Genomic DNA, 12,888 nt, shown 5'->3' on the forward strand with positions numbered 1-12,888 from the left:
GTTTGATTACATGTTCTTATCTTAGTAAAATGTATTAGTGGGTTAGTTTTATTCCTCCTATATGTGTGTACCAGTTAGACACGTGTGTACCAGTTAGACATGTGTGTACCAGTTAGACTTGTGTGTACCAGTTAGACATGTGTGTACCAGTTAGACTTGTGTGTACCAGTTAGACATGTGTGTACCAGTTAGACAGGTGTGTACCAGTTAGACAGGTGTGTACCAGTTAGACATGTGTGTACCAGTTAGACATGTGTGTACCAGTTAGACATGTGTGTACCAGTTAGACAGGTGTGTACCAGTTAGACATGTGTGTACCAGTTAGACATGTGTGTACCAGTTAGACATGTGTGTACCAGTTAGACATGTGTGTACCAGTTAGACATGTGTGTACCAGTTAGACTTGTGTGTACCAGTTAGACATGTGTGTACTAGTTAGACATGTGTGTACCAGTTAGACTTGTGTGTACCAGTTAGACATGTGTGTACCAGTTAGACTTGTGTGTACCAGTTAGACATGTGTGTACTAGTTAGACATGTGTGTACCAGTTAGACATGTGTGTACCAGTTAGACATGTGTGTACCAGTTAGACATGTGTGTACCAGTTAGACATGTGTGTACCAGTTAGACATGTGTGTACCAGTTAGACATGTGTGTACCAGTTAGACTTGTGTGTACCAGTTAGACATGTGTGTACTAGTTAGACATGTGTGTACCAGTTAGACTTGTGTGTACCAGTTAGACATGTGTGTACCAGTTAGACTTGTGTGTACCAGTTAGACACGTGTGTACTAGTTAGACATGTGTGTACCAGTTAGACATGTGTGTACCAGTTAGACATGTGTGTACCAGTTAGACAGGTGTGTACCAGTTAGACAGGTGTGTACCAGTTAGACATGTGTGTACCAGTTAGACATGTGTGTACCAGTTAGACTTGTGTGTACCAGTTAGACTTGTGTGTACCAGTTAGACATGTGTGTACTAGTTAGACATGTGTGTACCAGTTAGACATGTGTGTACCAGTTAGACATGTGTGTACCAGTTAGACATGTGTGTACCAGTTAGACAGGTGTGTACCAGTTAGACTTGTGTGTACCAGTTAGACATGTGTGTACCAGTTAGACATGTGTGTACCAGTTAGACATGTGTGTACCAGTTAGACATGTGTGTACTAGTTAGACATGTGTGTACCAGTTAGACATGTGTGTACCAGTTAGACTTGTGTGTACCAGTTAGACATGTGTGTACTAGTTAGACATGTGTGTACCAGTTAGACATGTGTGTACCAGTTAGACTTGTGTGTACCAGTTAGACATGTGTGTACTAGTTAGACATGTGTGTACCAGTTAGACATGTGTGTACCAGTTAGACATGTGTGTACCAGTTAGACAGGTGTGTACCAGTTAGACAGGTGTGTACCAGTTAGACATGTGTGTACCAGTTAGACATGTGTGTACCAGTTAGACTTGTGTGTACCAGTTAGACTTGTGTGTACCAGTTAGACATGTGTGTACCAGTTAGACTTGTGTGTACCAGTTAGACATGTGTGTACTAGTTAGACATGTGTGTACCAGTTAGACATGTGTGTACCAGTTAGACATGTGTGTACCAGTTAGACAGGTGTGTACCAGTTAGACAGGTGTGTACCAGTTAGACTTGTGTGTACCAGTTAGACATGTGTGTACTAGTTAGACATGTGTGTACCAGTTAGACATGTGTGTACCAGTTAGACAGGTGTGTACCAGTTAGACAGGTGTGTACCAGTTAGACATGTGTGTACCAGTTAGACAAGTGTGTACCAGTTAGACAGGTGTGTACCAGTTAGACATGTGTGTACCAGTTAGACATGTGTGTACCAGTTAGACAAGTGTGTACCAGTTAGACACGTGTGTACCAGTTAGACATGTGTGTACCAGTTAGACATGTGTGTACCAGTTAGACATGTGTGTACCAGTTAGACATGTGTGTACCAGTTAGGCATGTGTGTACCAGTTAGACATGTGTACCAGTTAGACATGTGTGTACTAGTTAGACATGTGTGTACTAGTTAGACATGTGTGTACCAGTTAGACATGTGTGTACCAGTTAGACATGTGTGTACTAGTTAGACATGTGTGTACCAGTTAGACATGTGTGTACATAACTATAATATATTTGCTCATCTTTTTCTCTTTAATGCCTGTATGTACAAGTACAAGAAAACAGTAAGAATTTAAAGATTTTTAATATTTGTACACTGTACTTGCATGTTGACTTTTAGTAACACACTGTATTTATGACTGTTGAACCAGTACATACCACTTCAAGAAATATGAATTATGCCTTACTTGATGTTTATGTGTGACTGTGAAAGTGTGTCCCACCTATCATTTACCGAAAAGTAAAGTGGCCATTATGCTTCAAAATATGATCAATTTCTGTTACAAATGTAGGGAAGCCATCACAACTAGTTACCATGAATCTACACCTTGAGCTGTCAGTGATAAAATGATACACAAACAGGTAACTTGAGAAATTTGTTAACACATGAGTTAACTTCATTTAAAAAAAAAAAAAATTTTCAAATAGCTCTTGTCCTTTTTTGCCACTGGCCCCTTCAATTTATTATTGCACTATCTGTAATTTTGATAATGGAGGACTACAATACATTATTTGTGATTGTATTGTTACAGGTAGGAAAAGAAGAGGTACTGCTCCTGTGATATATGTCAAGGCATCCTCATCCGTAGTACACCACGTACTATAACAACTAGAAGTTGTTAAAATACTAGAACAAGATGATGATAAGGATGTAGTATGGATGTGTACAGCACCTAATTCAAACAGCCAAGTTTACAACAGTGGCCTTCATAATATGATAGTGTGGTCAAAATTGTGGCCAGTAAATGGCTGTACTGACTGTTGATGACAAGTGATTGTGTGTTGACTACCATTTCATGGCGGAGTTATCCCAGTTGTCAGCACTGTGTTTAGTGAGTGTTTATAGAGCAATTTACCATGTGGTGGTTACAGCTGGGAATGAGTTAATATATTTGTAGCCATTTCTTGTCTTTAACATTTGATATCACATTTAATAAACATCAGACTAGTTTTCTGTGTTGACAATGATGTGTCTTATTGTCTGTAGTATTACAAGGTGTTAGGTGTAATTGTTGAGGTACTGTACAGTATTAGGAAATTTTCCCAATTGCTTTTTCAGCTTAAGGGTGGCATTGAACCGATTAAGTTGAGGTGCACGAAAGAAATTTGCTACAACCTCATGTGTAATGAGCTACAGTGGACCAAAATTTGCTAGTGTATAAATACGTGTAAAAACCTGTTGTGATAGCCTGTGACAGCCCAGAGTTGAAACCAGGTCACTATTACTAACCTGGATAGCAATCTGGGTCAGACCCAAGTGTACTGTAAATTAGCCACATAAAACTGTATTGTATGACTGATACAGTACAGTTATGTAGTAGGGCTGGGACAAGCTTCGAATGTTTCGTGGATTCGAAGGTTAGGTAAACTTCGAATTATAAAAGTATCCTTTGAAGCTTAGTAAATCTACGAAAGAATTACAAATAAACATTGTTATCCTTATTACAGCTGCTTATTCCTCTTGTGTGATCAATGTTTGTCTCTTCACGATCAATCTTCGTGTGCCACTTCCACTTTTATACCATCACAGTTCAGCTTGCTACCATAGTTGCAACCTTAAAACACCTTATAAAGTGATAGATACAGTAATTCATGAAAAATGAACTTTTTAGCCATTACTTGGTGTTGACCTATACATGATTGCAGTATAGCAGACGTGCCCAAAACATTCGATGTTAGCTTTCAAGTTACAGGTTTTTGTGTATTTATACACATTCTTCTTAAGTATTATCTGTCTAAACCTACAGTATTTAATAAGTGTGAAAGCATGTGGAAAGTGCATAGCAGCAGTACTGAACAATGCAATCAAAGGTGAATTTCAATTTTCGTTCCAGCCCTATTATGTAGCTGTATGGAGAATACAAAACTTGTTGGCATTTTGATCCTCCCATGTAATATTAATAATTACTGCAATGTAAATGATGGTATTCCCTACAGTGGTCGCAAGCTAACCAGTCAAGATCAGAGAGACATGGACAGGATAGCAGGACAGGTAATAAAATATTTGTCTTGATGTTCTTGTCACTTTAAAAACTGACAACAAAAATTTTCTAGTGATGTGATTTCATCAACTGCAGTTTTGCTGGTTTTGTGGCTATCTGTCCATTTATGGCTTCAACAAATATTATTACATGACTTACTAGTAATGCTAGTGGCTGGCTTCTTTTAAATAATTCATGGCTTATATCAGCTTTTGCTCAACTCCATTTGACACACTATGTATGCTGCCATTTTGAAAAGATACCATACAAGGTATCACTTGGTATCAGGCATTTATTAGCTTTAGGCCACTCCAAGAAAATTCATTGTTTCCCATTTCCCGCCCGCATGCAGATTCTCTTCCCGCATGGTCATTCGTTATTGCTGTCAACTGAACATTTTATTCATTATTTATCCTGTGATTACATAGCAGTAACTAGTTTAGCATTCAGAGAGCCCATTTAGCTAGCTTTTCACTGTTCAGGTTCTTAGTTTAAATATTTCTACTGTAACTAGCTATTCTTACCTGTAAGTTAGTTATGAATTTTGAAAATTAGTATAAAATGAATAATGGATAATGAACCGTCCACCCTCGTGTATTTTTTAGGTCAATGAAATGGGAAACAAGGAATTTTCTTGGAGTGGCCTTATCGATACAAGTCCTATACTGCCAGAATAAAGCTGATACCAATACTAGGTAGTAACCAGGAGAGTTGATCATGTATTTCATTTTTAACCCAAATAATTTAACCCTTAAACCCACAGAGAACTTTTTGGAAATGTGTGTTTACACAATATGGGCACACATGGCAACAGTAGGTGGGGTAACTTAATTCTTACAGCCTACAAATACATGTAGATTAAAAGTGTGTTTACTGGGCTACATGGAGAAGGTTAAATGAACACTGTAACTACAGTGGCTTACTTGTTATGAAGTGGTGTCTAGAGCTGTGTTTCTAAATTCTTGCCACGTGTTTAACTTCGATTGTGGGTTTACTCATGTGAGTTATATATGGCCTGATGCAAAATTTTGCAACGAATTGAGTGGGTTTACTCATGTGAGTTATATATGGCCTGATGCAAAATTTTGCAACGAATTGAGTAGAAGTTGTTGCAAGGCAATAGGATCAACTACCATCAAGTTATTGGCCATTTTATAAAAGTATGTAAAGGGTTTGTGTGTTTCCTTACCGAAAAGTTGTTTGCACAGCTAGTTTAGGCCTCACCATTTAGCGTTAGGGTAAAACCCTAGGTATCTTTTTAATTCTTGCTACATTACAAGTACAATGATGTAAATTGCATAACCATAGGGTGGACACTTTAAAAGTTACAGTGCTTTGTGCAAAGCATGCATATTTATTAAGTTGAAATCCAGTTTTTCTGGATTATGCGGGTTTAAGGGTTAAATTTTTGTGCTTGTTGAGTTGTAAGCCAATACATTATATGTCTTCCAGAAGTCGAAAACATTGTCCGCACACATCTTCATAGCCAGTGTTGTGTTACCTGTTATTATGCTTCTTGTAAATGTAACAATAACACACAATAACAATATTTAGCACACAATAACACATAATGTATGCTCACATATAGTTAAAGTCAGATGTGTGCTACTGTATGCCCATATATGTACCTACTGTATGTGTTAGTGTTATTAGGTAATATAAATATCAACATCACAAGATGAAAGATGATGTCATTGCTAATTTTCTGTATTACTACTTCATAGTTGTCAGTGAGAATGTCAACTTCACAGAAATTGCCAGAGAAGATTCAGTTCCTTCATGTTCTGGTAAGTTCTGTGTGAACACAGTATTGCGGTGTTCAGTGTGTCAAAATGACTGACCAACATGCTACATGATCGGTCATTGACACATACAGTATGGTAACCAGTTGACATTCATAATGTGTTTTTAAAGTTTGTTAGATAGCTCAAATGTCAGACCATTTTAATTTGTGGTTGGTTGTTAAGGGATCGCCCACAATTTTCACCCTTTTTTCAAGCGTACAAACAGTACTCTTCTACCCTCAGCCCAAAGTGTACTGTATAAATGTTGACACATACTGTATGGCTGTATTGTATTGCACAACAAATACACGGATACTTTTTTTAAATATTGCATAAATCCATGTTATGGTGTTTGTTATGTCTTTAATGCATCTTATGGCTTCATCATTTTATTATGATTATACCAGAGGCCTTATAAAGGCCTAAGATGTTTATATTAGCTTCACTAAGTATGTTTGAAAAGTAGGAGAAAAAAGAAAAATCCATGACTGGCAGCCTTGAACCTGCAGCCATCCGATTAATGCTTGAACACTTACAGGAGTCTGCCAGGCGGTCAGGACATTTTCTGAAGCTTTTTAAGCTGGGAAATGTTCATTCACACACCAGGCATTATAGTATTAACCTGATGCAGATTTGCAAATGTGTATATACACATCACGGAAACAACTCGTTCTTGGCTATCTTCAATGTGTTCATACAAAACCATCCCATCACTGATAGCAACAGCAGTACTACAATGTAGTTTGTTGGTATTCACCATAGTCTGAGGTAGACTGGAGTCAGATATGGAGGGGTTATGAAAATCCAGACCGGACCGGACCAAAAGTCAATTCTCCAGGTAAGCAAGATTAGCCATGTTATAAATATTTACTGCTATTTACATCCTCTATAGCGCTTATACACCACTCACCTTGCAGCAACTCTGCCAAGCACGTGATCGCGATGGTTGAGCAACACTGTAGAACAACTAACTAAACTAAAACTTTCTAATGTGCTTTACTACATGATCACTACAAAGCTACGTGTTCTCCTGCTGTATGTATTTGCATAGAACTGGCACACACGAGTCGCTGTCTGAATTTATTAGAGTTGTGCTGTGCAAAGTGATTGAAACTAAATTAGCAGCTAAAATGTCAAACTCGTCTCGAAATCCATTTAGTGATAGATAACACATGGAGTTAAGCAAGGTAGGCAGTACTTCAATTATTTCAAGATAGATTTCTAGAGTAAAGCGCATGACTCTAACAAATTCGTGCAGCCACTCGTGTGTGCCAGTTCTATGCAAGTACAGCAGGAGAATATGTAGCTTTGTAGTGATCATGTAGCAAAGCACATTAGAAAGTTTTCATTGTAATTGTGTGCTTGGCAGAGTTGCTGCAAGGTGAGTGGTGTATAAGCGCTATAGAGGATGTAAATAGCAGTAAATATTTGTAACATGGTTAATCTTGCTTACCTGGAGAATTGACTTTTGGTCCGGTCCAGTCCAGGTTTTCATAACCCCCAGATATGGGTACCTCTGCAGAGACAGATTTTCTATATGGGTAACACACAACTACCACAACTGTATAGTGTCAACAAATTAGTACCCACATAATCCAGCCTCCATAAGTACAGTATGGTCAATGCTGTTATAAAAGTATATAATGCCTGTAGTGTTATCACGCTATATCAGGGTGATGTCTTGCCTGTATAGTTTGAAACATGATTGAGCTTTCAGTATCTTTTATCTTTCCTTCAGCTTATAAAGCCTCATTTCATTGGTAGCCCTACATTGTTCCCAGAGTTCGCCAAAGCACACCATTTCCAATCATGTTGGCTTGGGCCATTGCATTAACAGTATCAGTTCGCTTTAGTCCACCATTTACATGGACACTGAATTGCATTCATCAAGTAGCAGTAGTGGTTTACTAAAGTCTTATGGACTGCATTCGGATATCTTACCAACTCATGTGATCAGCATTTTTAAAAAGTGTACATGTGATTTTACCCCTTCCCCACTAGCATATAGCATATGGTTCAAATCCTATTTGTCCCATTTCACTTTAGTCAATGATTTTAGCTTAGGTTCCCTGGCTCATGGTAAACACCTCATACAGGCTCTGCCTTCAGTGTTCCCCCTCCAGTGCCTAACTGGTAAAGCAGATAATAACAAACTACAAACAATAACCATGAGTGTAGCTCAAGTCATTGGTAGTGACAATTGTGGTGTCCTAAACCTACTAGTACCCTTAGCTTGAAGGGTGATGTTTTTGAATTGATATCAAATAACAGTTGATACCTCATTGTTAGATGTTTGTACATGATTGTGTTTGCATTAATCCATTCACCACCTGAAATCATACACATCATTTTAATAAGGACACTTTAATATTGTCCTAAAGTGTCTATATTGGGTGTGTCCTCTATACATGATTCCACCTCATTAATATTTCTCTCACTAGAAGTTGTTTTTTGCTAGCCATATGACAGCTTCTTGTTTCTATATTGCAGGGAAAACCCCTAACCATATTGGTGGGCAGAGACTTCTTGTACTAATCATGGTGCTGGAGAGGATTAGATCCACTTCTGGTAACAAGCGTTGATCTCGTTGGGCTGAAACTCCTTCCAATCAATATCATCGTAGAGGAAAAGCCATGTCCATCTTGTTTACATCTTTCATGCCTGGAGCCACGCCCAAAATATCTGGAGTGTAACCAACAAGAGCTTTAGCCATAAACTTGCAAACCCTAAGCAGTGGTAAGGAATGATGTGGTCTGTTACACTGTATCCTATGAGGTGTCACCATTACACTATAGTACACTTGGACTCTATGACACTGCAGTTGTGACTTGGACCACTTGTGATGTCATTGGTCATGTGACTAACTGTCAGGTGAGTGTAGTGTATAGTTGTATGAGACTATACTAGTTATTTAATGTGTAGCCATTTGTTGGTGCCTTCAGTTTGGCAGTTTACAAAGAGAGCCAACAGGATAATGCGACTAACACTCAGGCACTTGTTACAGTAACTCCCAAGAAGAAGTGTGTGTGTGTGTGTGTGTGTGTGTGTGTGTGTGTGTGTGTGTGTGTGTGTATGTATGTGTGTGTGTGTGTGTGTGTGTGTGTGTGTGTGTATGTGTGTGTGTGTGTGTGTGTGTGTGTGTGTGTGTGTGTGTGTGTGTGTGTGTGTGTGTGTGTGTGTGTGTGTGTGTGTGTGTGAGTGTGTGTGTGTGTGTGTGTGTGTGTGTGTGTGTGTGTGTGTGAGTGAGTGTGAGTGTGTGTGTGTGTGTGTGTGTGTGTGCGTGTGTGTGTGTGTGTGTGTGAGTGTGTGTGAGTGTGTGTGTGTTTTAGAATTAAATGTGTTTACTTTGTCAACAGTCATTGGGGACAAGTACAAAAGCATTTATAAATAGAGAGATCAAACTGTTCCTTAGAATAAAACCCATTCATGTCCTTGTGGCATTTACAGTACATCTTACAAGCATACACTATAAAGTTTCACATCTGATATTCACATATTTAGTGTGATCAAGTTGCCACATGTACATTTGATGTTGAAGTAGACTGCAAGTTCTGACAAGCGACTACGACGCTGTAACAGTGTGGTCTTCACGCAGTCACCTGCTCCACAAAACAAGTGAGTACCTACCTAAAGTTATGGAACACACATCTTGACTACATAAGAGTCATGTATACTTTGCATATACAACTTGTAATAGATATAGATTACTGCAGTATCTTATAATTTACATACTGTAACATCTTTAGTGTGGTATGCCAATAAGTACCCTGTACCACTTGGGCTGAAATGATGAAAGAAGCAAGCCCATAACCGTAGCCGTTATTGAGTTATGCTTGTCTAAAAGCATTAGTAAGTTAGTCAGTCAGAAAAATCTAATAAAATTTAGAATTTAAATTTTGTAGCAACTTATTTGTACTGAAGGTACTTACCAACAATTTACAGTAGTGCTCTGAATCTCAAACCTTTGATTATCCAGCAGTACAATACTAGACTCTTCTCAACAGGTGTATGTTCTATTAGAATAGTTGAATGGAGCTGCTTATCTGAACAATTTGTTATTAAAGTAACGTGTATGAGGATTGATATTTTAAAGTATATGTAGTTGTCACAATAATTGTGAAGCCTGTCTATTCTGGTTATCTTAGGACCAAATTAGGCAGGCCACTTGTATACCAATGACACGTACATTTAATTTTGTGTTACAAACGTTGTTCATGATGACACCCAAAAGATGGAGTTTGGGTGGTGCCTTAAGTTTCAGTAAACAAGATTTCTCTTGATGTGTTTCTGTATTGGATATGCTGTACATATGAGTTACCCTCTGTATTGTGTAGGGAGGCTGTGTCCACCTTTACAAACCGGCCGATACAACGTTTGACACAAATGCTCAACGTTGCCAGACAATTAGGAGACAACACAGAAGCAGTAAGTACTAACTGTACACTACTATATCACTCCTATGATGTGTTGTACCACTTAGCTGATCTAGGCATTAGAAGGAATATGGGCAGTTATGGAGATCCACTTTAGAACTATTGTCAGAAAGAGACAGCTAGACTGTTTGTTTAACACTTGGGGCCTGTCACAAGTAGTACACAGCTTTGAAACCATCTCCTAGCAACAGTGTTCAACAAACATTCCACAATTGATGTGAAGTCATTAGAAAAGGTACACCAGTACAGTATATTACTCCCTAACATGTCATGGATATTATTCCTTAGATCTATAGCATCATGTGTGATGCTATTGGTGCAGTGTTTGCAGCGTCACTGTGTGGTCAGTTAAGATGGAGTCTGTGTTGAAAGTACTTGTGTATATTGTACATCTGTTTTAGCGGATTACAAAATATCGGTGTCAACAATGGATTGTCTCTGCTGGATAATTTCCCTGCCATTGAGAAGAGGTAGGCACAACTAAACTATGTCAGCAAAAATACTAAATACAGTGTATCCGGTTCTCCAAATCTCAATTACCTAAACACCTTGATTATCCAAGTGCCAACGCGACTGTTCAATTAGAGTATTTTATTGCTAGTGTGTCATATCTTTAGAGTAACTGAACTAAGTTAATGGCTTCAGTTATTCAAGCAACTTCACTTATCTGGAAACTTTGTATAACTCTAGGAGCGAAGGTGTTCAGGCTCCACAGTAATCTTAAGCATCACTGTTGCAAAACTTGGAAAACAATTCAATTGATAGGAAAGAGTAGCCGGTTTCTTTGATAAACAGTTAATGTAAAGGACATTCATCTAAAAATATGCATTCTCTATCCTAATCAAACAGTCATCTCCATCCTAATGGAGCTAGTATACCAGCAATCATATTAGTATTGTCACTGTTGACGTAACTAGGTCTGAGAACACCGATAGTTACAAGAGAATTTGTAGAAAGTATTGAGCGTAACATGTCTGAGACCCTGAGCCTAGTGCTCCAGGGTTAGTTTATTACAGTGTGCTAATGGTTGTGATGTGTCACTTAGTCTGATGTGACCACCAACTGGTCCAGTGTGGTGGGGGGTGGATCACTGATAGCATAACAATGTAAAGAGATCAAAATAAGGTTACTGGAAATTGCTTGTAAATTAAGTGCGTGTTCTATTAGAGTATTTTGAGTTTATTGTGTGTGTGTGTGTGTTTTGTTCTGTAGCTGGTGAGCTGCTGGTTTGTGGTTTTAGAAGTTTTGCAGTGATGCCAGTTGATAAGTACTCAATTCTTCGTAACAAATCTTACAGTTAGCCATGGTCAGTCACAATTGTACTCTGTGCGTGTGTGTGTGCTGTGTTATGTACTGTGTTATGTGCTGTGTTATATACTGTGTTATGTACTGTGTTATGTACTGTGTTATGTACTGTGTTATGTACTGTGTTATGTACTGTGTTATGTACTGTGTTATGTACTGTGTTATGTGCTGTGTTATGTACTGTGTTATGTGCTGTGTTATGTACTGTGTTATGTGCTGTGTTATGTGTTGTTTATGTACTGTATTATGTACTGTGTTATGTGCTGTGTTATGTACTGTGTTATGTACTGTGTTATGTACTGTGTTATGTACTGTGTTATGTACTGTGTTATGTGCTGTGTTATGTACTGTGTTATGTGCTGTGTTATGTGCTGTGTTATGTACTGTGTTATGTGCTGTGTTATGTGTTGTTTATGTACTGTATTATGTACTGTGTTATGCACTGTGTTATGTACTGCACATCTTTTATGTAGTTTATGATTTGGACTTGCTGAATTTATCCATGATTACGGGAACAAAAAGCTCAAGATGTTACCTAATTTGGGTGCCTACTGTTCTCAAATAGAAGACAATCAATTACTAAAACACTTGATCATGTGAGCCACATTACATTATTGTAAACATCAGATCACCTGATCCCTACAGGAGCATATCGCATGATGACATCACTGAAGGTCTCATTACAGTACTACCATCCCTATTAACTGTATGTTGCTCCAATGAACCAGTGAAATAGTACGGGTATATGGTACCCGTCTATGTTGCTACACATGTGCTTATTGTTGCAGTATATTTGATACCAACAAGTTGTTAGTGCCATTGCATTATACAGGCAGTATTAAAGGTTACCTATGAATGATAGGAGTGTTCATCAGTTTATTGAGTTTTATTTTCAGTGGTGGAAACAGATGCTGACAAGATTTCTCTCTCACTTGGTTACCTGAAAATGTTACAATCAGATTCTAACCAGTCAACCAGGCAGAGTAGGCCATTGTGATCACTTTTTCTGCCTGTTATATTGTGTGATTGGTGTAGTGTTTCTGCTGTACTGGAATCAGCTTAGTACATTCATATGTAAGTATAGAACTCGTATATAATTCGTAACTCAAAAATCTTTCTAATGACATTTAGTTGACATTCAGCCATTCAAGGAAGCGTTTCTCGCTTTTATTACCAGCAGTAGTTACACTACCAGAAAAGCATTCAGGTAACATTTGTATAAATGATGAGGAGGTTTATATTTT

The 12,888-nt window shown here is 38.1% G+C and overlaps 2 protein-coding genes across 38 annotated transcripts in view; one reads left to right on the top strand and one right to left on the bottom strand.

Annotated features, from left to right (window-relative positions):
* Positions 1 to 12,888, bottom strand: part of LOC136252779 (uncharacterized) — a 151,293-nt gene that overhangs the window by 12,787 nt on the left and 125,618 nt on the right. The window lies entirely within an intron of this gene.
* The window catches only part of LOC136252554 (serine/threonine-protein kinase ATR-like), a 151,722-nt gene that overhangs the window by 1,003 nt on the left and 137,831 nt on the right, over positions 1 to 12,888 (top strand). For 10 of the 35 annotated variants that reach the window (XM_066045129.1, XM_066045153.1, XM_066045138.1 and 7 more), the window contains exons 4-20: positions 2,674 to 2,795; positions 4,079 to 4,133; positions 5,847 to 5,909; positions 8,397 to 8,642; positions 8,702 to 8,777; positions 8,829 to 8,926; positions 9,408 to 9,521; positions 10,241 to 10,331; positions 10,387 to 10,574; positions 10,628 to 10,682; positions 10,741 to 11,645; positions 12,118 to 12,240; positions 12,290 to 12,379; positions 12,433 to 12,488; positions 12,541 to 12,627; positions 12,680 to 12,718; positions 12,776 to 12,851. In XM_066045129.1, the coding sequence (XP_065901201.1) occupies positions 12,173 to 12,240; positions 12,290 to 12,379; positions 12,433 to 12,488; positions 12,541 to 12,627; positions 12,680 to 12,718; positions 12,776 to 12,851 (416 nt within the window). In that variant the 5' untranslated portion in view covers positions 2,674 to 2,795; positions 4,079 to 4,133; positions 5,847 to 5,909; ... (7 more) ...; positions 10,741 to 11,645; positions 12,118 to 12,172. Of the gene's footprint in view, positions 1 to 2,673; positions 2,796 to 2,828; positions 2,974 to 4,078; positions 4,134 to 4,727; positions 4,818 to 5,775; positions 5,910 to 6,319; positions 6,745 to 8,396; positions 8,643 to 8,701; positions 8,778 to 8,828; positions 8,927 to 9,407; positions 9,522 to 10,240; positions 10,332 to 10,386; positions 10,575 to 10,627; positions 10,683 to 10,740; positions 11,646 to 12,117; positions 12,241 to 12,289; positions 12,386 to 12,432; positions 12,489 to 12,540; positions 12,628 to 12,679; positions 12,719 to 12,775; positions 12,852 to 12,888 lie in introns of those variants that run through there. The other 25 variants (XM_066045068.1, XM_066045073.1, XM_066045079.1 and 22 more) reach the window with 23 other exon arrangements.

Source organism: Dysidea avara, chromosome 1 (genome assembly GCF_963678975.1).
Source record: "Dysidea avara chromosome 1, odDysAvar1.4, whole genome shotgun sequence".
In the NCBI taxonomy this organism is placed as follows: domain Eukaryota; kingdom Metazoa; phylum Porifera; class Demospongiae; order Dictyoceratida; family Dysideidae; genus Dysidea; species Dysidea avara.